The sequence below is a fragment of the Asterias amurensis genome, chromosome 6, assembly GCF_032118995.1.
Source record: "Asterias amurensis chromosome 6, ASM3211899v1".
NCBI lineage: Eukaryota > Metazoa > Echinodermata > Asteroidea > Forcipulatida > Asteriidae > Asterias > Asterias amurensis.
In genome coordinates, this window is record NC_092653.1 from 1,184,276 (window position 1) to 1,210,083 (window position 25,808).

Consider the following 25,808-nt stretch of genomic DNA (forward strand, 5'->3'; position numbering starts at 1 on the left):
TCACAATTAATTCGTTCTGTCTGTTACTGGAAATTTGTGACAAACTCTAATGCAGGCCTTATTGGCCCCCAACATAGCTTATTAGCTCAAATTTGCAACTGTCAGTTTCAATACAGTGGCAGATGTTTGATCTTGGTGCAGTTGGTCTAGGCTTAAAGGCAGCTCTTATTGTTGTGGACTACCTTAAGAATTGATGGTGCAGTTTTATAATGTTGGCGCTGAGTGTAGCTATGGTGAGACGTGGCAATAAAATATCGTTATTTTGGGGGGGTTTATACTATAAGATGATATCAGATGACTTTAACAGACTTGTTGATGTCTTTACTTCAAGGAATGTTATGACGATTTTGTTATTCACGGTGAATAATTTGAATTGATATGAGCATTAATACAAGTGCTTAGATCTCAATTTGAATTGAAAGAGACAGCTTAAATTAGAACATCAATTTACAGCCTGTCAAGTTGAATTATATGAGATCTGATATAAAATTAAAGTAGGTCTAGGTCTTTTTTTTCCTCTTTTAATCAGTTGCTTTGAATCGAAGATGACATTAGCTATAATTCAATTTCATCTATTTATTACATATCAATGACAGTTGACATGATATCGTTTGAAATAAATAAAGAAACTAAATGAGGATTTATCATCTTGGAAATAATTTTTTTTAAACTGTATTCCAGAACTGAATATCTCAGAATTACTTCATCAAGAATGTTTTATGTGTGACGAAAAGAAGAGTTTAGTATTTTGTGTCTTTTAAAACTGTTCCACATGTGTTTCTTTGAAATATACTTTTGATTTAAATTGTGTAGACCTACCATTTTCTTTGAAGTGCTCAAAACATCTTAGGAATACAGTGACTGTTTTGTTCATCAACAAGTAAACACGTTTTATCTTTTCTGATAATTCGTTCCATAAATCAGTATTATGTTGACAAAAAGCATTCTATGGCCCTACCTTTAATAGATCACAACCGACCTGTCATAATTCTGAATAAGAAAAATGAGTATCCCTCATCATGCATATTTCATAGCGCTTTTATCACACCACTGCTTCAAATCATCACCCCTTCCCACTTAAGCATCTCTGATCTGAGTAAAGGAAACGAAGAAAAAAAACCATGCCAGTTTGATCAGCATAATATGCAATATTATCTGATGCAAGTGCCCCCTGTAAAGCCAATCTGTACAGTGTGAGTAGCCTGAGGCCCTGAGAGCAGTGGTAGGGTAATAAGGGAGAGAGTGTCATTAGCAAGAATCCTGTTCCGGAAGTTGAAGCTGAGCTAAAGGGATCTTATACCTCTTCCTGTTACTTCCTTCAGTGTCGTCCATCTCTCCCTGGCATCTCCAAACCCATCCTCCACCCCCCCCCCCCCCCTCCAAGTAGGTCAATTGCCTGGTGTTAGCAGCCAATGGGGTTATAGTTATTGTTGTACAGACAGAATAATGTGGACGTCAGACTTCGACGGCGTTTGTGTAAAGTCAATATTGTGAGATTGGAGCAATTTCACTTTTTGTTTGGGATTGGGTTGAAGTTATTTTGTTGTTGTTTGTGTCATCCTCATGCTGGATTTCTAATCAGCAGAAGAAAATAACAATTCACTTCTGTCATAATATATTATCATATATTATCAAAATCCAATGTGGCATTTTGCAATACATGCCCCCTCTATCTCTACAGTTTGCCAAGGAAAGATTTTTTTGATGAATATAAAGCAGCAATTTTTTTTTCTTTTCTACTGTGTTGACAACATCAGATGGTATTTATTGTGCGGTCGGTGAAGGTTGATCACATTTATGTCGGCCATTTAAAGTGCCCACACTGGCTGAGTTTTGAGTGAGATTGTTTTAAATAGTTGACCGTTTTTCGGGAAGGAAAAATTTCTCTCTGAGCACTTTCCATGGAAAACTAGATAGCGCATTGTTTAGTGTGAATTGCTCCTATTGAAGGAAGTTCAAAGGGGTACACAGTGCTGCTTTAGTTTAGTGCACGGCAAAACTTTTTGTAACTTTAGTTTGACCCGTGAAACATTTATTACAGTCGTCTGAATTTGTTCATGTACTCGATGTTCTTTGGAATCATTTTATTGAAGTTCACAAATGGTCCGTAACGATCAACGCTTGGTTCCAGTCATCATTCACGGTTGGTTCTCATGGCATTCTAAATCCAGTAATTCCTTTGTAAATCGGCCCCACCGAATCCCCTATAAAATCCAGGAATTATAAACCAGGCTTACTACCCATTTCCATCATACACAGCTTTTATAAACCACAGATGTAGTTGTTCTATGGTTTCTAAAGTTCCTAATCTCACTTGTCAAATCTGACAACCTTCAATCTTTTCAAATATAACTCCCCTTCTGTTACTTTTAAAACCACCTCGCAATAACACCTCAACAATAGCGTTTCGTTCGCCGCGGGTCAAGTGTACTTTTGCAACAAATACATTCCAAAAGCCTTGGGCTGGAATTTTTTTATTTTTTATTTATTATGATGTGAATAATGATTTTGTGAATGAGAAGTTTAAATATAGTTACTTATTACATGTGGAGCATTATGAATGTGTCTCTCCTCTTCGTGGCCTACTTTCTTTTTGCTAGCTTTGTAATCAAAACAAGACGAGGAAAAACTCTGGGAAAAGTGGTAAACAACTACCAAAACCCTTACCTCAAAACATTCTTTTTCAGTTTGGAGTGCCTGCGTTTTGAAACAAAATAACCATCCTGGAGGTATTTTGTGCCTTTCCCTGTCCGATCAAAATAACTCTGACAATTGGATTGCTGTTTTGCTCATTCAGACACCAATAGTATGTCCCGTGTTTTCTCTTTTTTTAGTCTCAATCGAACGGGAAAAAATGCAAATGCATAACTGGCTGAGGTTGTCAAAACAAATTTATTGACAGAAGGGAAAACAGCGATTCAATCAAAAACTTTATAATAAAAAAAAGTATTAAATAAAAACAGAGATATTATTTTATTAAGTTATGAGACATGTTTTGTATCCTTATTTTTGTTTTCTTTGCAACCGTCCACTACTAACATTACAATTGAAGTAAATTATATTGATTAAAAGCATGGAAAGAGGGAAACTGAAACTAGAGCAACAATTTCAAAAGTGTCTGAGAATCAGTGACCTTTCTGTTTTTTCATTTTTTTTTTCAAAATCTAGAAGCTTTACTCCAGTCAGGTTTAAGAATACTTTGTTTGATTTTATCTTTTGAACTGTTCATAAATTGCTGTCAGTAAAGCTGCCTGGAGGTTCTTAAACTTACTTAGCTTAACCAATTGTGCTTACTGTTAGGAGAAGGTTACCAGCTGAAATGCCTTTATGTGTAGTGTTGGTGACCAGTTTCCGACCAGCTTAGTAAATTAATTGATGTTCTGCTTAGCAGCTGTATAAATCCTGACCTGTGAGTTGTTGTGATTGAACAGTTACAATGAGTTGAAACTGACCCTTTGATTCATAAGATATCATACATGTTGTGACTCTGCAAAGAACTCCATTGTACTACAGTGGCATTGAGGCTCGACTTAATTATATTACACCTGGCCATTAGCCCTGAGGGGGGCGAAGGATATTCCTCTGCCCACCGTCGCCCCGGGGCAACCAGTGCTGCTTGGCTCAACAAGGGGATAACCTTTCACCGTCACTTCTTGGGGCATTTCCTATTGAAAGGGCATTCTAAGGGCTGAAGTGACACTGGAGTGGTGGGACTCAAGAGAGGGTTAAGATCTGGTATATGATGTCGTTCAATATTACAAAAGGCAAAAACTCAAAGCATAGCGGACTGTATTGTTTTGCTTTGTTGGAAGGAGGGTTTGTTGAACCCTAATGACTTCCACCTTGTGGTTTTGTAGTCAGAGTGGCCATCTTGGTTTACTTTTCACACAGGGCTAGAGTATTGAATCAGAGATAGGCACGTGTCTGAAGCTGGTGCATTTCATATAGAAACTCTCTGAACCAGGATTGATGCTGTAAGGAACCAAAACCTTCAAGAACGTTGAAACAAAGAAATTGACATACCATTTAGCAATAGACCCTTTACATATGATGTCACAAGCCCCAAAACAGCGCCCTCACTGAGGTAAATGAAGACGTCTCACTTAGAATTGTACATGGCGTTTACATGCATGTACGTTTCCATGATTTGACCTCCGTGGTGACTGTTAAGAATCTGTTAAGAATCAAACTTTATCCAGTTGCTGAAGGACCACAAATTCTCGCCACTTAAGATTTATTCAATCCTACGCCATGAATGGAGAACAGTTCAATACAAAGTTACAATTATTTAGAAGCTAAATATGACACATTCTTAAAATGAATGATTACATCGGCTGCTTTAATATGGTGATTATTCTGATGGTAAATTTGTTCAAGTGAAATTTAAAAGACTCATTGATCTGGCTCACTAAAATTTGAAGATTTCCTGTGCCAGCGTTCCATGGAGCGCGTGGTTTGAAGATGGAGTGAGTGCATTTTGGATGAGTGGCGAGGCCGTGCCAGCCTGCTCACCCCGTGTAGGGATATCGGGTTACCATTGTATCGCAGTATAATTTGCATAAGTTTTTAGGAGAAGCGTTGTTCCCAACGTCTTGATGCTGGAGTGCCCTAAGTGTGCTGTAGTGCGTTGAGTGTGATGCATTGCCAATGAGTACCTGGCTCATGTTACCTGTAGGGTTCACAAACTCATAGGAGACCGGGTTTTTTTTTTTGTCTTCTGAAGAATTTGGCACCCACCAGGTTTTCTGTCCCCTATTTTTGCTGTTAAATGTTGGTGAGAGATTGTGTGTAAACACTGAAACAGCTGTTTTGTAGACCTGCCAATATTTGTTTTGTTATGGTGGAATTCGGTTTACTTTCAGCTAGCACATTTTGTGCAAAGTAAATTCAAAATGAATTTGATTTTATTTGAGGCGATTTGCAGTGTACATTTTTCAGAACATATCATTGACCGCATTTTTTTTTTTTTTTTAAGACACTGGACACTATTGGTAATTTATATTAAATTTGTGGGAAATTACTTACATTCTCGAAAACAACGTTACTTCAGAGGGAGCTGTTTCCCACAGTGTTTTATACTATCAACAGCTCCCCATTACTCGTTACCAAGTAAGGTTTTATGATAATACTTATTTTGAGTAATTACCAATTGTGTCCACTGCCTTTAAATGACAGGAAATCTATGCAGGCTTCTTATTAGTAAATTGTAGAAATTGTTGTAGGAAAGGAAACATTAAAAACACGGAGAACCCATTAGTAGGCTAGCCTTTCTACGATGTGATCATCCTCTGTGGTGTTTTTAATGCTTTTTAAATGTCAGTTGGATAGATAATCAGGATCAGAAACTAAATGTATTTCACATGCATGAATGCTGAGTAGTCGCAAAGGTTAAAGTTCATCAGACAACTGGCTCATGATGGGAACCTCATTATTAAAAATTGTGCTACAAATACAGACATCTGTCACTACCGCTTTCCAAGTACAGGATTGTATTTTATTTCAGTTTGTATTTAGGGAAACCCATGTAGCACAGATGTTAATTTGGAGTTTTGGAAAAAACAAATGATTATTCTTCCCTTTGAAGTCATGTGGTTATGGAAAAAAATTATTAATTTGTATCCCCCCACAATTTGAATCTGAAAATGTTGATGACAGTAGCGTCTCTTGGACTGTGTATGCTTGGCCTTTTATTAAGGACTGTTGGTCATGCCCATCATGTACTTTATTATTGTGGTGTTGATTTGTACTAATCTGCAGACAGTTCGTACCTCTATGCCAATGATAATCATAATATTGAATTAGTGTAACTTCCCTAAAATCACTCAGATCAGATTCCCGCCACTGCTGTGCACAAAATCAATTTTCCATCCAATCGTCATCAGAGTCAGTGTTGTCTAACCTAAAGGAGTTCAACACCGCACAGTTGTGAAATATATCGCATGCGCAGACAGCTGACAATGATTTTCAGGCAATTTGTGATAGTGTAAAACGAATTCGCAGTTATTTCACGGTCCGATTCGAATGCCCCCAGCGGCCTTTGCATGGTTCGTTCAGTTTGTCATAGAATGGATTACTTTCCTGGTCCCCCGTGACCTCTACCGGGGGAAAATAATCTGGTGTTAAGCTTGCCTGTAGGGTTATAATTCCCCTTGGTGCTATAATGGTGTGACCTGGCTTGTCATTTGGGGTCATATGGGTTAGCTGGTTGGAGCTCTAACTACCACACATCAAAATTTAATAGGATTTGGGGAATTCATTTGTATGAGTTGTGAAGAGTATTGACTTAGTGTACACTCTGCAGAGGCTTCATTCTGTTCTCCAAGCTACAACATTAATACAGTTGGTTGGTGCAATAGTGGAATAATAGAACTGTGAGGTTTCAGATGCTTGAGAAAGGCTTCATGCATGAAGCCTTTCAAGATTCTAATTTGTTGGTGAACAATTACCTCTTTCAAGGGTGTCGTTTCTAACAGTGTTTTTAACCTTTCCATTAACGCAAGCGTGACTTATTTCTAATGATAGGGCTGTTGAGCTTTCTATAAGTGAACAAGTTTTGAGGAAAATATTGACTCTTTACTGAGTGAAACCTTTCTCCCTGCCCGAGTCCGAGATTGACTAACTCGATTGTGTGAATAACACAATGTAGGATTAATACAGTGTGAGAGTGGATCAGGGTAGAGTGTCTTTTTATCATATAATGATCTCCTGATTGGGGGATAAGGATTACAATTGGGGTATAAATTTATCCCATTCAGGGTAATTAACCACTTTATACCGGTACTCTAAACATCCTTATCCAGCCGTGATAGAGTAAGAGTGTCACAGATATAACTATCAACTTCATGAAATAATAATAAATAATTTTGTTTTGTTTTTATCATCCTTATGCAGGCATCAGAGAGTGACACAGATTTATTTGCAAATTCGCCACCAAGAAGTAAGTACTCTATTTTAATATTTATTCATTTATTTTTCCCCCCTGATCTATCAATCATTTATTTTTGTAAGTATTGTTCCTTTGTTTAATAGTGAATACAGATTACCAGCCACTATGCATTGAAACATGAGTTGTTTGTCGTTGGTTTCAAGCACATTCGTGCTAAGCATGTTTGTTGGTAAGCATTTTTGGTATCTTCTTTTTTTAAATGTTTCTTGTGACACGGCATTGAGAAGTAATACACATTCTGATCCTATGTGACCTGAGGAGTTATGAACCATAGAGGGCGCTATCCATCCAATGCAGGGTTGAGATCAAGTAGCTCTATCAACATTATTAGTGCTGTTAAGAAAAAAAAAAGGAAATTATGCTGAAATAAATCTCAAGAAACTTTAACTGTGAACTCATTTTTTTTCAATTTAATGCATGGAAATCTTTTTGATAACTTCTACTGTGGTCATTAAAAGGTTATTAATCAAGAAAGTGCCAAGCTAGCTGTGAGTTGTGCATATTTATTTATCGGAAGCGCTGTACTCTAGGGGAATGTCACTCTGCTCAATTTGTGGAAGTGAGCCTCTGAAATGAAGCACCTCACCTCGTCCAAACGGCAGCGAATCGGTTTGAATTTGCCAATTCCGGCAGGATGCTAAATCAGACAATCCCTCAGTAGTCATGCAGGAGTGATCAGTTTAAAACCCGCCTAACCTAATTACCTTGTTCGTATATTCCCACTAGAGAGACACTTTCCATCCCAACAAGGAAGTCATATATGTCTTGGAAACCCATAACGGGCATGGGCTGTCCACCCCTGGAAACTGCCCGTCGTTGACAGTAATTGGAAAAACCGTGAAATATTAGTCAACATAGACTCCCCTCAAGGGGTTAAAAATCCATTAACGTGCTGCCATATGAATTATATATGTCTTAATATTTGCCCCCAGGCACCATGTCGTCTCTGTCTTTACCATACAGTAATCTCCCATATCCATTTTAATGTTAAAGCTACTTGATGGCTGAAGATGTTAAAGGCAGTGGACACTATTGGTAATTAGTCAAAATAATTATTAGCACAAAACCTTACTTGGTTATGAGTAATGGGAAGCTGTTGATACTGGAAGTATAAAACATTGTATTGTGAGAAAAGAGGTCTGAGAGGTCTCGAAATCAAGCATCTGAAAGCACACAACTTCGTGTGACAAGGGTGTTTTTTTCTTTCATAGTTATCTTGCAACTCCGACGACCAATCAAGCTCAAATTTTCACAGGTTTGTTATTTTATGCATATGTTGAGATACACTAAGTGAGAAGACTGGTCTTTGACAGTTACCAATAGTGTCCAGTGTCTTTAACTGCCATGTGTTTTATTGTTGTTCCTCAACAAGCTGCTAAATACCACTTTTCTTTTGAAGAATTGAACTTCTAGTTTTCATCATTTCAATTTCGAATTTTGAAAAGTATTTTGTAATATATTATGATTTATCTGATGGAGTAGTTTGACAGAAATTGGACGCCTCACCAAAGACTTTAGGCTCCCCACATTAGAAAAGTATGTTCAGTTGTCCAATCCCACTAAAAGAAACATGAATATTTACATCTCAAGAAATCATTAGTTGTAAGGGGAATCGTTTCTCAAAATGTTATACATTATCAACAGCTGCAGCACTTCCTATTTTTATTGTCATTAGTTTTTGAGTAAATACCAAAAGTATACCGCCCTTTAAAAGTGTAAGCACTAGAGGGTTTTACCTCTATTTTAATATCCCAGTTGAACCTCTTGTACTCTGGCTGCCCCACAAGTCAATTCTTGCCTGGAGAAGAATTCTTTCCGAGAAACATTTTGAGGTTTATGCATAATTTACTATTGATAATTATTCTTGACATTGAGTGCTTGATTTGATCCACAGCTGCGGAACAACAGGAAATGCATTTTATAAACATTAGATTTAGAGTTAACCCATATTTCTCCCTCAAGGCATGATATTCTTAGGTCTGATTTCCTATTTTGGGCCTAAAAGAAACATCAGCAGAATTGTTATTAAATATCCTGAAAAGTCTATAAAAACCTATCTTGGTGCTGCAAGTACATGTAGACCAGCCCTTAATCAAATATTCCAACCTTTTTTCCAATGAACCAAGTAGAAAGCCTATTCCACATTTTCCATCGAAGGGAAAGCATGGGTATCTACTCATAAAACATCATAGCGCAAACTCCTTTAATATTTACACCAGTGGTATACTTTCCTTTCACTGGAAAACCACACCGGTGTCTTTAAATTTGACGAGGTACATGTTTGTATTCTCGGGGTAGTAGGAAGCAATCATTACAGGCATAGCAGAGGCTAGACAAATGGTACCCTTGATAAATCCATGAGAGGTCTTGGGCATGGTTAGATGGCCTGTGGGACAATTATTGGCTAAATTGTTACCACGTGTGATTGTACTTTATACATCAGCGAATGTTGTTTCAGGTACGGCGGATTTTGCTTGTAAATGAAGCTTTTTTTTATTCGGGAGTGTTTCTAAATAAATATTGGCGTTGGTCGATCAATATTTTCAAAATGCAGTCAGTGTGACTTGATTAACAAAACGCCTGAGGATTGAATGCCCCATTTCTAGCAACATAATTGACACAGCCTCAGCCACTGTCTGCTTGGTTTTTTTTTCAATTTCAATTGAACTTTTATTTACTCTGAGGCTAATTACATTATGTATCACTGGACAACTGTTTTCCAAATTATCTGATATTGAATTTGTGTTCTTCGTAGCTTTGAAATTGTATATTTTTTGAGGTAGAGTGCTCCACAGCTTGTTGACATTGAACACCATTGAGTGAAGGAAGCATCTTTGTTTAGTTTCAAGTCTCCAACCTCAATCCCAAACAAAACAACCTAATATTCTACTTGATGTTGATGTTTTATTCCGAACAGCTGGTACCCTTGCTCCCTCTGGTAACCCTAGCAGGCATTACATGTATATCTTCCCTTCCTACAAACCTCTAGACAGTGCTTGAATCCACACTACTCAGCTCAGCCTGTTGTTAGACATACTGATCACGTGAAGTTAACAATGGCTTTTCATGAAGTCGACATCACTGTGGATGTGCTCTCCATCGCCCCCTCTCTCTCTCTCTTGACTCTGTCGACTGATAATCCCTTCAGTGGCTCCCACGGGTTCATCTTACACCCCTGGAAATTTAGGTCAAGCCGATTAAGTGTAATATTATCATTAGTTTGGACTGGAGTATCTTTTAGTGTAATTCCTGAGGCACTCTTCGCTAAGCCAACAGTTATTTCAGGATATTTCTGTGTGTTTGTCTCAGTGGGACGTGGTGTTACTGATTAGTCCCAGGAAACATTGATTTTCATGTCAGAAAGTAGGACAAGTTTGAGACAGATTTAGATCTAGGGGAAAATATGACGAATGTCACTTTGACTCTCCCAACGGGGAAATAAGTGACATGTGTAAAGCTTCTGTAGGCATCGGGGGAAAGAGAAATGATGCAAGAAATAGCTAATGGTCTGATGTTTCGACCCTTGATAACACAACACACATGAACAGGTATAGTGTAAGAGAAGGAGTCAAGTGGACAGAAATAGAAAGAGAGAAAGACATATGCACATGGGAAAGCAAAGGATGAACATTGAAGATGGTGAAGCAAAGGATGAACATTGAAGATGGAGATGGGGTGGGGAGGGTAAGAGGTAAAATGAACAATCCAAAACTTGCAGCGTACAGTGAAGTAACTCTTTAACAAACACAACGATCAGGAGAAATACCTGTGTCTAAACTTAAGTTTTGTAAAAACAAAATTATCTCCTTACAATTGTGAGGCTAGATAAGTAATCAAATATAACAAAATAATCGGTACAAATGCTCTAACTTACCAGAATATAGCTGGTCTGTCCTTGAAAACTAGACGGTTTTGCATGAATGTACTTTTCCCCAAAATAATAATGTGTACTCCATGATTGAAATAGTGAAAGTGATGCATTAAACATGAAAGTATGTGTAACTTGATGGAGTCAACTTATTGACCCAAAACGATTCTTCAGGTTTTGCAAATTGAAACTCAAAATTAGATAAATCTATAAATTGAACCGGCAGAGAGTGCAATTGTAAACAAAATCACAGAAGAATTTTGTAACTTTGTCCCCGACTGATTCTGGAAATGAGACAAAATTTGATGCAATTCGGTATCAGCAGGGTGGCTGGAAACAATTTATGTCACCGGCTATATGTCAGGGAAACGGGGAAACCGTTGTCCGTTTCATTCTCAGAGACAGAAAATATATGTTCACTGTTGGCTGGCCATGGCCAGTAAGGCTTGTTTGGCAGGAAAACTCATTGGCAAGTAAACGCATGGCAGAAACGCAATGGCAGAAATTTTGTGTTTCATTTATATCGGTTAATAATCGTTTCCTGTATTTGAAAAAAATACAAGTCATCACTTATTAAAGTTATTTTTTTGTACAAAAATGGTAATGCAATTTAATTTAATTCAATCACTTTCTACTAATTTCTGAGATATGTCATGAATTATATTCTTAACTTCCTTGTTGATCCAGTAAAACAATATTTTACCCAAGCTATGGTGAACCCTAAACACATGGTATCTCCAAACTTGACCAATGTACTGTGAACTGAGGACCCATTGATCTATTTGTGTACAATCTATATGATTGAGTACATACCAGAATCGACTCTCATTAAGCTAATGAGGTGTGCTGCATTACTCATTAAAACCCAAACCCCCAAAAGGACTTGCCATCTTGAAGTCTACTTTAGTGCTCGATAACGTCCTGAGATCTTATCAATTTTGACAGGTCATCATTTTTCTTGGAGATGTTGTTTTCTTGAACCCAGTTTAGTGTGTTTCGTCATCAGATGACTTGTATGAGTTTCAGTCATTGGTGACTGCGCTGTAATATTCCAACACCCTATGTGCCGACACCCATATCGATAATATGTTCTGGAAAAAAACTTGTGGTGTACATGGGTTTTGGTTTAGGGTTAGGGTTAGCATTAGGACATTTTTTTTTTTTTTTTTTTTTTCTTCCACAAAAGAGATAACCATTATAGAATGTTAAAGATTTCACAGTAATGCGTTTACAACCAAGATAAGCACCAAAGAGTAAACATTCCAAAGACCTTGTTTAAATTCAGTGTGCTTCGGCCAAACATCCATGAACTTGGGTCCAGATTGCCCAACAGTTTTGAAAAAAACCTGGGTAAAACCCGTCTATGCAAATATATTTCAGAGCAAAGTGTCCATAATGGGACTTCTTGAGAGTAAAGTGAAAGTAGTCGACTTGAGATTATGAAGTGGTTCCAATTTAAGTGGTATTTTAAGATAGACAGCCCAAGGCCCTTGGAGACCTGTGGGAGTCATATGCCAAGGGAAAGTGTGCAAATAGTTCGGTTCCAATCAGAGTTCAGCCCCTCCTAAAGATTCCCAAACCTGTTGCACAGACTACAAAACTTTATCTCATTATTAATAATGGTTAAGTTTGCACTTTTTACATCAACAATTAGCTAAGGAACTATCAAGCAATGTACAGCTACGGCACTGCTCAAAACCCAACCTCTAAAAACCAGTGTCTTGACAGGAAAAACTCAAACTTAACTCAGAATAATTGCTTTGGAAATTGTAGTCTCTTACTAAATAAATTCATATAGATCCATCCGTAAGAAGTTATCCCCCGACCCCAATTCTTCTTATCTATCCCTGATGAGACCCTACTGCTGCCAAGTATTCGTTATGCTAGTAACACTTGGTAATCATAAACATCTTTCAGTTAATATCAAGTTATATAAAACTGACATGTCCCTCCCCTTCTCTTCACGCCCACCCCATCCCCCCCCCCCCCCCCCCTCTAGAAGCAGCTGCCATCCCAACCTCCATCATAACCATATTTGATAGACAGAGCAAACAGCATGATGTATTAAATTGTCTCACCTGTTCAATATTGTGACATGCCTCTTCAATTACAACCAATGAGATTGGGTACCAGACCTGCCCCTGGGCCATGAAATGGATTCCAATTAGTGGGAGCTAGCTTTCCCCCGATGCTGCAGGCTAAAATGGCATTCAGACTGGCGCAAGTTTATGAAACAGGGTTCAACATTAGGAAAATGTTTCCACTCCGGGCCACAAGCTGAAATCAAAACAGACTGGTGATCTAGGGTTCGCCTCAAAAAACCCATACTCAATCACAAGTAGGATGCCCTCGCCAAATCCTAAATTTATATTGTCGACTTTTGACATGGCATTTTTTACTTTTCAGCTTTAAGACGCATGCTTATTGCACTAGCCTTCATTATCAATTAAAGCAACCTAAATACTAACAACTGTTTTTTTTTCTTCATAAAGGTACGGTCATTGTTTGGTTTTGTCAACATTATGTTTGCCAATTTATCAAGAAAAATGTCACTTGTGAAAGCGGAAGTTGAATACAGTGTCTGGGAAATAACAAGAACCAGTTGAGGTATTTTCACCAAAATGTCAAATCCATCCATGTTAGTGAGGTGGCACCTCTGATTTTACAAATAGTATCCATGGAAATTTAAATCTCCAAAAGTTGTCACAAGATAATCTTTGCTGAATCCAATTTTTGAAAAACTGTTATTGAGTTATAAACAACAGGCGAAATAATTTTGCCGGATGATCACTGTTATTTCTACCATTATAACATTAACAAGTAAGCTTTCTGATAAGAATTGCACCGATTCCCCCCGGGATATTTATACCTAAGTATGATGTAACCTTTAAGCTACTGATCACTTTAACAATAAAGGAAACAGCCAGTATTTGTTTTCCAATGTGACATGAATTTCAAAAGGATTGCACGAACTTGGCACAAAATAATCTTTTTATAAAACTAATTCAATAACATTCCCATCATGTTGTCACCAATGTCGTACCCTCCCTCTATCATCTGCTGAATTACAGAGAAACGTAGGAATTGACGTTCAGCTGACGTACTTAGCGATACGCGTTGCTGGCGTACTTAACGATACGCGTTGTTGTCTCATCTGCTGTCAGCTGCTCAGATTGAGGACGTCAACGTAATCCGGTTAAATCCCGCCGAATTAAATGAGTAATCAGAAAAGCGATTAAGGAGAATTTAATGCGGGAAACTGGAGAGGAGCAACACAGATTTAACTTCTGTCCGTTCACATAATACCTCGTTAGGATCTAAATGAATGAGAGCTCGCAGACCTTGGGCCCGGGGAAACTAGATTATGGACTGGGTACTTCTACAACCTCAAGAAACCCATTAGACCTGTCATAGCTAATAACGGATGATGTTAATTTGACGTCGGATTGTTTCGGGTTATAATTATGTGGTTCCGGTGTTTATGAGTGGGGCAAATGTATGCTTAATTTTCTTTCTGTTCCCGAAATGTGAGCATGGAGTGAAGTTGTCAGGAAGAATTACAGAGATGACTAGATTGAAGAAATAAACAATTGATTAAGGAAGACAAGACCTTCTCGGTTTAATTACTTATATCACGCAATTATTTTACTCTTTATGAATCTTCCTTCCTGTGTGCATTCTAATTGCTGCGTTTCCGATCGCCATTTTGGAAATAGCCTGGGCGTATTTGATGAGTGATGTGCGTAACCACAAACACAATGCAGGAGATCTCAAATTAATGATCGCAACTGTGATGAACGCTTGGTTGTGATGACAGTTGCACATCTACTGTCGTGTTTAGAACCGTGACAAACACTGGAAGCTTTAACTCGGTGTCATTGCATGAAGAATTTTTTTAAACAGCATTGGGCTCTACAGACCAAAAAAATCGATAGCAACTTCAAATTATGTCCCCATCACAAATGCAAAGTGGTTTTAATACCACCCCACCTTGGATACACGAGAGTTAGGGGTTAGGTTGCAAGGAAGCACTGAAGCAGAAATAACATGAACACTGTCTGTGACTATTTTGTCATTTCTACACATCCAGTATGATACCTGTAACAGTCAAATATGCTAAGCAATATTTCATGCTTAGCAGAGTTACGAAATCAGGCCCTCCGCCTTTTCGCATCCTTCCTTCTTACTCAACCTCCTCTGACACCCCCTCCTCGTCTCTACTCTACTTCTCTAATGTATGATTCCTTTAACAAATAATTTTGCTAAGCAATATTTCATGCTTAGCAGCCCTTCACCTTCCTCCCCTTTTTGGCCTCCTCCTCTTTCCTCCTCCTCATGCACATTAGGATCTACATTTAATGCATCCTACATTTAATGCATGACAAAGTTTGTTTGTATATGGACTTGGACTAGCTGTGACCTGTGTCCAACCCAGCTTTACCATCTAAGGTGTTGATAGATACGTAGTGCAACTGACTGATCCCTCTCTTTATAAACTGGCCAAGGAGGTATTTTGTTGTGATTCTCTGGCTCAGAATTGAGAATTCTTAACATGATTTTTTTTCACATTTTGTACAAAACTGATTGTGGTAAAAAAATTTGTTTTGGGTTAATACACCTTCATGAAGTCAGGGTTAAATGAAGTGCAAATTGTATGTCCTCAAATTTATTATATTAAGATTGAGAAAACAAAACGTTTTACTTATGATGCTAAGCCCAGTCCAGAATTAAGCAATCTAAACAGCATTTGGAATATGTCTCATCAATAGGACAGTTTAGTTAATAAATAAGTTGATAAAAGAGCCGAAGACTACAATCTCTCTCAAACTTCACAGATGGTCCGCAATGGTCTCAAAAACATAAAAGTGAAACTCCAAATAACATATTACTTTCTAAATCCTAGTACACTTGAATACCTTGCTCAACAAATGACGTGACAATTTTTTTAACAAGCTCTGAGGTTTTCATTTACATGTACCCCATGGCTGTTCTGGCCTTAGAGTTTTTATATGGCTCTTGTTTCGAGTCAATTTGTCTACATTTGAGTCAATGATCTTGTCTTAGTTTTGATTTGACTTGTATTGTTCAATTGTATTGTCATCTACATTAAAGACACTGGACACTATTGGTAATTGTCAAAGACTAGCCTTCACAGTTGGTGTATCTCAACATATGCATAAAATAACAAACCTGTGAAAATTTGAGCTCAATCTGTCGTCAAAAGTGCGAGATAATATTGAAAGAAAAAAAAAGAGAGAAAAAAACCTTATCACACGAAGTTGTGTGCTTTAATTCATGATGCTTGATTTCAAGACCTCATATTCTAAACCTGAGGTCTCGAACTCAAATTTGTGGAAAATTGCTTCTTTCTCGAAAACTACATTACTTCAGAGGGAGCCGTTTCTCACAATGTTTTATACTATCAACAGCTCCCCATTCCCCGTAAAAAAAGTAGGTTTTTATGCTAACAATTATTTTGAGTAATTACCAATAGTGTCCACTGCCTTTAAGCATACGATTTAGGTCGAAAGCCCAACTGAAACATAGCTTTGATGTAGAATCTGTTTATGGTTGTACATGCTTTCTGAAACTAACTAAAATGAGTTTTATTTGCTGGAAAACAATGTTTCTCTTTCTAAATTTGGTAGTATCATTCCCTCTCAGGAAGGACCAATTATTGTTAATATTATTATTGTTAATGTTATTATTAAACCAAAAAACACACCTTTGCTGTACCATAACATGTCTGCGAGTCGAGTCGACCATAGTTCATCTGGGTGGTGCTCTCTTTTTAGAGGGTGGCTTATTTTAGGTTACTTTCCTGTCATAAGATCATGCCCTGTAATTGGAGTAATATTTGCTGAAAGTTGCTTGAATACTGTGAAGCCAAAAGTGCAAGGAACCTCAAGAAAACAGAATGTGGTAAAATGCTTATGTGGAAGCATAACTGATCCCAGAGTGGAAACTTTAAGTTTGACAAGGCCCTCCTCTGTAGAGAGTCAATCTCACATCTCGTTAGTCACTAACCCTGGGCGATATGACACTCATCTATTAAAGCCAGGGTTACTGATCTCCTGGATTAAGGAGGTCTTTAGAGGGGATTAGCGCCAGCCTTCCTCATGTCACCTTCACTAATCCCTGGATAATCACAAAGTTGGAATCACCTGTCGTGGAATCAGAAGCCGCAGCGCTGTGAGTTAACGTCTGGAGTTAAGTCTTGAGTGCCATTTGTTTTTCTGAGAGTTATATTCCTATGTGGGTGAGGCCAGCTTGATGTCAAAGGGGGGTCATTTTCTACGGGGTTTATCTGGTTGGACAGCAGCGGGTTTTGATGTGGAAACCAGCTCAGCGGGACACCATGGCGTTGTGTTGTGACTCACAGGTCTTTAGGGGTAAGGCACTTTGGGATATTTAGGGACAAATTTACAGTCAGCGTTGTTTGAACAGGAGTATTTTTCTTCCTTTGGAGTCATCGGATCGTTTCTCCATATGTGTGGATTTCTCTCTGTGGATTAATCATGTTTGGTGGTAACGGTTTATAAACGGAAAGTATCCTTGAGTTGTACATTTTGGATTAATAATACAGAGTCAATGTTTAGGCGCTTCAAACATTGCCAGGTCATCTTTGGTAAGTTTTTTTTGCGACTTCGCTGTCTTTGTTGGGCTTAAAAACTACACTTTTGTCATGTTGTGATGTCTGTCAATTATTAAGATTCAACGGCATCTAAAAAATACATAATTATGTTAAATGACTAATCCCACATGATTAGGAAAAGCGTGGACTATACACGTATAAAAAGAAAATTGGTTTAAATAGGGCATTTGATGCTACTTATTTCTTGTAGGCTTAATACATGTATTAAACTGATATGATGGTTGGTGGGGTTTCATTATCATATTAACAGCTGTGTTCTGAGTATATCCAGTGTTATTTTTTGAAATTGTAAGATTTTAAAGAACCATATTCAGAAATATTTAATTGTTGTCTTTTTATTAAAAAGGATCTCTTGGTTAGATTAAAGATAGACAACACAGTCATTGAGACATCCGTTCATGGGTTGTTGTTGTTGATGGAAAGTTCATTGGTGTTATCTGTTAGTCTGTTATCATTGCATCTCATTAAAGTTGCGATCTTCCTTTGAACCATAGCAGTATGTACTGTTAGGAGCGATGCCATAATGTGACATTCTTCATCTCACACTTTATTATCATAATAAGAAACACATGGGAAAACATCAGTTGAGGCAACCCTTAAACTCAATTACCTCCAGGTCCCCGTTTCCTACACTCTCCCCTCCATTCTCCCAATTTGATTTGCTCCCCAAAGCATGCCACGGAATTGTTTTAGCAGTTGTGCCAATTATTCCGATACGCTTTGAATTAAGGACTGGTTACCAGCATAATTGGCGGCATATGTGGGCCCCAGTTGGCACATCACAGGGCACTGGAATGTTCAACTGTGGCTTGATGATTCAGGGTCCAGACCAGACGATATTCATGTAGCTTGGACAGATGGCGAGTTGCATTTATCAAGTCTGCCAATTATGCCGTAATACTTTCCAGAATGGCGTATCCCCTCATGAAATGTTGCGACTGGCAGCGATAATCAATCTCAAGTCTGGTGTCTTGTATTGATCAAGGTGGAGTGATTAAGGAATATGAGCGGTCACCAGACTAAGCTACTGTAGACACGTTTAGCAGTGTGACCTACATAATGTCTGAACATTCGTATCTCATTACGGGTTTATTGTGGTTGACATCCAATATGTACTCCCTCATTTGAAACAGCCTTCGGGGTTTGACCTTTTACGCCATTTTTGATTCGGCTAAAGTATAATCGTAAGTGTCATGAACGTGATGAGTGTTTGATTAAATGTGACGGGTAGTGGACATAGTTTCAAAAAGCGTGCCTTCACACAATTGTGTCACTTTAGTTTAAAGCATTAATTCAATTGCAATAAAGTTCCCATGTCCTGAAAAGGGTAGGCGTGTGCGTTAATAACATCAATTTGATTTTCTAGCCATCGGGCTAACTCAGTGGTCTAGTGACCTCTGCTCTAGCAATGCAAAGGTCAAAGATTCCTATCCCATCCAAGGGATTTGCTTGTGGGTTTATTTCATAGAACTCAGGAAAGAACTGAGTATTCAGTGTGAGGGTAAAAACGTGAAATTTGTTCTTAATCCCAATGCAAACAATTAATTTATTAAAGATATTATTTCAGTAAAGAGATAAATTTGGAATTTGGATGAGGGAAATAGTTAACCCATAAAGAAATTTAAGTGATTCCACTCAGTGGCCGTCCCATTCACAGGCAAATTCTAAATATGGGGCAAGTTTAATCGCATCGCAGTTGTGCCATTTTGGTTAAATGGTTAAATTAAGGCAATACTACCATGACTCATCCGTCTTCCTGTCAAAGATTGATGGCTGAAATGACACCCCCGTCTGTCCCGAGACCCTCTCGCCTTCTCCTCTACACCCATGACGACACCAAAGAGCCAGTCAAGACTCGCCAATTACTAACGAATAATACGAGCAACTGAGTTCCCCTAATCCCAGAAGTAATATCGTAATGACATTGTACTGTCTCTAGGCATGCTTAAGCAGCTGATTGATAGCTTGCTCACTGGCAACCCAAGTCAACCATGCCAGATATTAATGTATACACCACACCTGTTTTCCTAAAGCCAAGAGCAACTGTTCAATTACTATATGATCCAGGGCATAGCACTTTTCTTCAATATCATGTTAAGGTATTAGTAATGATAATAACAACACAGAAACAAGGCATGGCGACCAATTTAATTACTTGAAACTCTCCATGGTGACAGGATTGCTGGATAATTCCACAACTGTTATGCCCCACTAACACATTTAGCAGCGGGTGAATTAACAACCCCTACTCCAGTAATCTTGAAGAGACACCGGAGTTGAAAGACATGCAGACAATTGTACACAGCTCCTGCTCCGCCGGCGGTAATACTTGCTTTCTTTTCAGACCAGAAGGCATGTTGGAAATATGGAATTTTTATTAATTTGGCGGAATAATCCTGGCTGCGAATATCTTAGTTTTTGACAAAGTGGAAGTATAATTCATAGAGTCAGGTCAATTGTTTAATGTCATGAAGTAAATGTTTATGGCATCAGAAAAGCATGATGATTTAAGAGTGTGCATCGAGTCGAGGCATTTTATACTTCTACTACTTTATTTTCACCTTAGGACGGTCGTCTTCAGCAAATTCCACAATTTCATTGATGTTGCTAAGCATTTTTCTTTGTGTTCTTGTTTTTTTTTACAGAAGAGCCTGTCTTACCAACCAAACCTGCCCCCCTCACCAATGGTCTCCCAAACGATTCCAGCCACTCTGAATCCCCGTTGCCAATCCCCGGTCCGCAGCTGGGCACCTCTCCTTCGATTCCTCTCTCCTTAGTAGGTGAGCGTATACCTAGTGGAGGTGATAGAGGATTAGGTGGTGGCGGAGGCGCTACTGGTCGTAGTGGTCCCATTGGTGGTACTCTAGGAGGTCCTCTTGGAGGCCCATTGGGAGGACCTGTTGGAGGTATCGTCGGAGCTTCCTTAGGAGGTCCGGTTAGTCGAGACGGACGTGAGATCAGGAAAGAAGAACCGTGTCTTCTTCATCCGAGAGAGAAAGATCCAAACTACGCCAGGGTTCCCAGCTGGTCAAGGTAACTATCCAAATTTTCTCAAACCACTTTTCTTGAAAGAAGTACATGTAAAGCACATGTAGAATAGGCACCAAGTTTAAAAGAAACGCAATATGTTTTCGTTATCGAAGTGAGTCGAATAATCATCAAAAATGTAAGTGGAGTCGAAGAGGCTGAAAAGGTTTTATTCTTAAGCCAACCGCTGTAGCCATAGCCGATTCTAACATGGCACTAGAAAAATATTGTATTATCTTTTAAGAAATTAAGTTTGTTTTATTGTTTATTCATATTTATATGTCGTGTGTGGGTTGGGGGCAGGGGGGGGGGGGGGGGAACGGGTGGGTGGAAGTTGACATCATTCATTTTGGTTCTGATTGAACCCAACATAGTCCATCCTAAATGTTACATAGATTTGATACTATCCCGCACTGCTCCAAGTGAAAGCATCTGTAATCCGATTCTAAAGGAATTACAGCAGCCTGTTTTCCCCCAGCTAGGAACCCCTCGAACCCACCACGGGAAGAAAATTAGGCGGGAATTGAAGCCAGATTATGAGTGATTATCCCATTTGGGGAGTGGGAAATTGCTCGTAACTGAACTCTGAATCATTCTGGTTTGCCACACCTGGCCGATTTATGTTGAAAGTATCACAATCTGACGGGCCTTTTACTCGTAGGCGGATAAGTTTCACCTCGGTCCACTCTCTTTAACGATCAATAAGTCTAGAAGAAAAAACACAGTTCTGAAAGCATATAGGTTTCGACCCTGATCTGCCGCCATATTTGTCCTGTACCCAATGTGCCATTGCATTATTGGATACTGAGTTCGTTACCCTACAGAGGGCCCTGACTATATTTCCTGAGGAAAGTGAACTTATACCATTGTAATAGTCTGAAGAATGTCTTAAATTCAACCAAATTTGCTTGACACAAAGTCAAGAAACCTTTTGCCAAGACAAGTAGGGTCACTATCCAAGGAACTTTATCATAACGTGTGTAGTCATCTATTTATGTTTGCATGTCATGTACACCAATGATAAATTTTGATGAATTTGAAAGCAAAAACACACCAACATTTGCGTCAGTAAGATTTTACTGTGCTATGTGCTAAGCAATTTTTGAGTTGAACGGCATGATGACATTCAGCCAAGTTCTATAAACTTCTTTGGACTGTACATGTATTTGCTACATTTATTTGTTATTCCCTCTCCTTTGAATTATTGAGGTGAATCACCTTACATGTTCCGACAACAGGGTTAAATATTCGCCTGGAATCGTCGCAAGGCCTTGGGTCCTAATTTTTGGAAACATTTTAATCCAGATTAGCGGGGATTACGTGGGAGACTTAAGAGCCTGAAGCCCCTAATAACCCCGGTCTGACTTGAGGGGCTTGAGATAGGGATTATTGCATTCAGAGATTAGACCAAAAAGGGGTGACTGGTTTGAACTGGGCTCTAACTCATCGTGACTGGTGCAAAGGAACCAAAATAATATTTCAGCAAAACCACGAAAACAGCTCCTTCTAGTGTTTATATAAACAGTTTAAGATTTTTTTTTCTGATGTAACATTTGCAAAACCTATTTCCCCAGGCATATGTACGACTATTCATTTCTACACATTCTTCAACTTCCAGAAAACCTAAAATGTGGTGGTGATATAAATCTTTGTATTAAGGAGTTTTCTTTATACATACATGACTGAACACAACAACAGTTTAATAACCCAAGGTGTTCCAATCCAAACTGAACCGTACAAAATGCTTCTCAACAGCCGCAGCGTGTCCACGGTAAATGATCTTGAACATGAAACAAACAACTGGACTTAACATGGCGTCGACTCCAGCCAAAGGGCAGCCATTTTTAGGTTGAGCACCTGTGATTCGTATTAAACCGGATTACTGGGTCTACATTAGGACAAGTCTTTCTTTATCATCCAACTTCCAGACGCTCCTCATCTCAGCCACATCATTGCATTTTTTTTATGCACAGGGGCTGGTTTGTTATCAGAACACAGCCTTTCTAGTTTAGGCCAAATAAAAAACAACACATGTTTAGCGTCCTCCTTTTTTGATAAAAGAAAGTAGGGCCTTTACTTAAAAAAAAAAAAAAAAAAAAATGGCAACCCTACAATTGTTTTGATACAAGCGGCTGGGCTATTTCTCAAAAAAAAAAAAAAAAAAAAATGTTTTCATGTAAAAAAAAAAAAAAAGGGAGGCGGGCAATTAAAAGTAGGCAGACAGGGATGCTAAACATGTTTTTCTTTGTATTTGGCCTTACACTTTAAGGTCATGTGTACTTTCAACTTGCTGATCATAGGCAATAAGCATCTCAAACCTAAAGTGATCCGACAGAGAAGACGCGTTAGTTATTCTACGGTTAAGCGCGTGATTTATCAAAAGGAAAACAGCTCGGCTTACGATCTCCCCCAGATAAAAAGGTCTCGCTCTTAACTGTTAGTTGACGTGACAATTTGGTTATTGGGCAAAGTCTGCTTGTTTCCGTAAATGTTGAATGTTATTTTTGTCAAGTGTTAACAACGTGGATAGCTTGGAACAAATGGGACACATTGAAGTGGAATTTATAATTTGTTATATACACCATTTGTTAGTACACAGTTGTTGTTGTTGTGTGTCTTGTTGTTGTTGTTGTTGTTCTTTATCCCCAATGCAAATTTAAAAGCTGTTAAAAAAGTTGTTGTTGTTGTTGTTGTGTTTGTACTCTCTTCTCTTAGTTAGGGATAAACTGAGAGATCAAATTTATATAATGCTCTGTTTCTAATTTCTGTTTTGAAACTGTTTCGGTTTTATTTCCGCAAAATTGTGTACAGTTTTCCAATATTTAATGAATTCATTTGAATTTATTTTGTTATTATCCCCAAATACTTGGTGGTACAATCAATAATAATATTTATAAGAATTGTGAAATTACATGGAGTTATTTTTCTGTTTTCTTCCTTCAGTAACCCAAGCCAAGCTCGAGGAAGTCCCCAAACACGAATCCACCCTTCCCAACACCCCACGAGTGTCCCCCCTAACTACCCCAACCACCCTGCCCCCCAGAAGGGGCACCATCTTCCCCCTTACTCCCACCACGTACCCAATGCTCCCAACCCCATCGGCCCCCCTCCCCAGACAGCGCGTAATATGTACCCAGGTCCTACATTGCCCCCACCCCCACCACTGACGTCCAACAACGCCTTGCCAAACCAGATTGGATCACCTGCTGTAAATACCCAGCCAGGTCAGCAAACTCCTTTACCCTCATCGGTTCATCCACGGTCTGAGTCTGGTGTAAACTACAATCCTGCAAGTGAGTATTCAAATCCCTTCCTCGGTGGCTGCACTGACGATATAGCTCCTCATAATTTTTTTCAGGGTTCTTTTTTTCCCCCTCCAAAGACTCTTTTATTTGGTAGTAGCGATATGGCCGATAGCCATGGATTGATGTAACAAATAATCTAAGCCATGATACCTTTACATGTATGCTGACAAAAGGAGTCTGTAAATCCTTTCTAGGAAAGTCATGTGATAATCCTTTTTATAAGGTAACATCAATGAGGTTTATAGGATTTGAGGCATTGCATGGTGAGGTATCAATGTATATTTGGTTTACGGTAACACCACAAACCAAATAAACATCAATGAGATTAGTCCATGGAGGCTACGTTCCATAGCAAGAAAAAACTCAGTTTGTAAAGTTAAAAAAAACTTTTACTTCAAATGTCACTTTGGAGTAGGTTAGTGCATCATTTTATGCCATCATGTTTTGTTGTTATCGTGTTTTGTTGTTGTTATTATTGCAGTGTTGTGAATTGAAGAGCCTTTTTGTAGGTAGGGTTAGGAGTGGGAGGCAAGAACAGATATCTAAAATGATCTCAACCAACCGCTTTAAATTCTCACTCTAATGAGCCATGATGACCTTTTGCCAATCGTTTAGACGAACAGTATGCACAATCCTCAAAACGTGTCTGATAATATCATTTCTCCATTTTCTCTGTGATCACACACGATCCATTTTTTGTTCATGCAGTCTGTCAAAGATTGATTTTCCTCCCTCCTCAGTAAAGTCCAGCCGTTGCCACTTTATTTTTCCTCGGGGCTCGGGAGTGCTGCAGCGGAGTGTTTTTCTTTCCTAATTAGATCCACTTCCTTGTGAGGCATCTTGGATCATTCGTAGAGGAAGTCCCAATGTGTCTGCGTAATTCAGTCATTTAGCAATTTGCTATGGTTTCCCGTTGGCTGTGAAAGGGTTTCTGGTGCGTGTCACTCGCTCTACAGGAAACGTTCCGTGCCCTCCCTCCTTTCCCCCGTTGCTCAAGAATTTGCAAATCAAATTGGGTTTATTTGCGAGGATTTAGATGTGTTTGGCCAAGTAAGAAGGACGGGGTCCGAGGGGGATGAGAAAGAGTCAGTGTTGTTTTTATTCGTGTGTGGAAAGACTCCGGGTCATAATGAGTAGACGGAATTCTTATCATAATCGCCCGTTAAAAATATCTGACAATACTGCAGCAGTTATAAAATGCTTGATTTATATTCAATTAAGTCTATGAGGAGTGACAAAGGACATGTCTGGTTTGGGCTGGATGTCTTTCTCGGAAATAATTAAAAGAATTATCTTGTTGGATATTAAGCCGCTGTTTTTCAAACAAAAGATTTGTCGTTGGTCTTTAGTCAGGATTTATGTATCCTTGACTGTGATTTGCTTCAGCTGTGTTGTGTGGTGGGTGTTTAATAAGTCAATGTTAATTATAGTGTTTCCCTTTTACTAATGGACAGAGCAAGTTGACCTAATTTTAAATACGTGATTGAACTAGAATTTATGGGTTTGTATCAGTCCATCCAAATGTAGAGTTCTTGATATGTTGGGTTTACGAACATTTTCATCCTGTTCTACATTACTTATTTCCAAGAAAGCATTTATGTACAGTGTATCACAAGTGTAACTTAAAAGGAAAAATTCAAAATAACACAAGAAATGAAGAACGAATTAACTGTTATAAACAAGCGGATCTTCAGTAGGGATTTGGAAACTCTGCCAACATTTTTAAAGCGAAACTGCATACAGTATTCATGTGCTGATAATGGTTGAGCAAAAGTAACGGTTGAAGCATGTTTCATACTTCCTGCTTTTGTGAATACCATACAAATTTTGATGTCAACAATTTTGCGAGGATTATTATACTCCGCTGAAACATTCGCAGCAAAAACAGGGCTGTGATGTCATAATTTGCATTGCCTTCTCTTTCGCAGAAATTATGAACCGTGCTGAAGTGACTGGAAGATTGAGTATAGACTAATATTCTTCTCTCAAAATGTTATAAGTATTTTC

General features: G+C 38.5%; 1 protein-coding gene across 8 annotated transcripts in view; it reads left to right on the forward strand.

Annotated features, from left to right (window-relative positions):
• Positions 1 to 25,808, forward strand: part of LOC139938067 (autism susceptibility gene 2 protein homolog) — a 225,433-nt gene that overhangs the window by 180,707 nt on the left and 18,918 nt on the right. For all 8 annotated transcript variants that reach the window (XM_071933437.1, XM_071933438.1, XM_071933440.1 and 5 more), the window contains 3 exons: positions 6,892 to 6,937; positions 20,115 to 20,502; positions 23,440 to 23,789. In XM_071933437.1, coding sequence (XP_071789538.1) covers positions 6,892 to 6,937; positions 20,115 to 20,502; positions 23,440 to 23,789 — 784 coding nt within the window. The remainder of the gene's footprint in view (positions 1 to 6,891; positions 6,938 to 20,114; positions 20,503 to 23,439; positions 23,790 to 25,808) is intronic.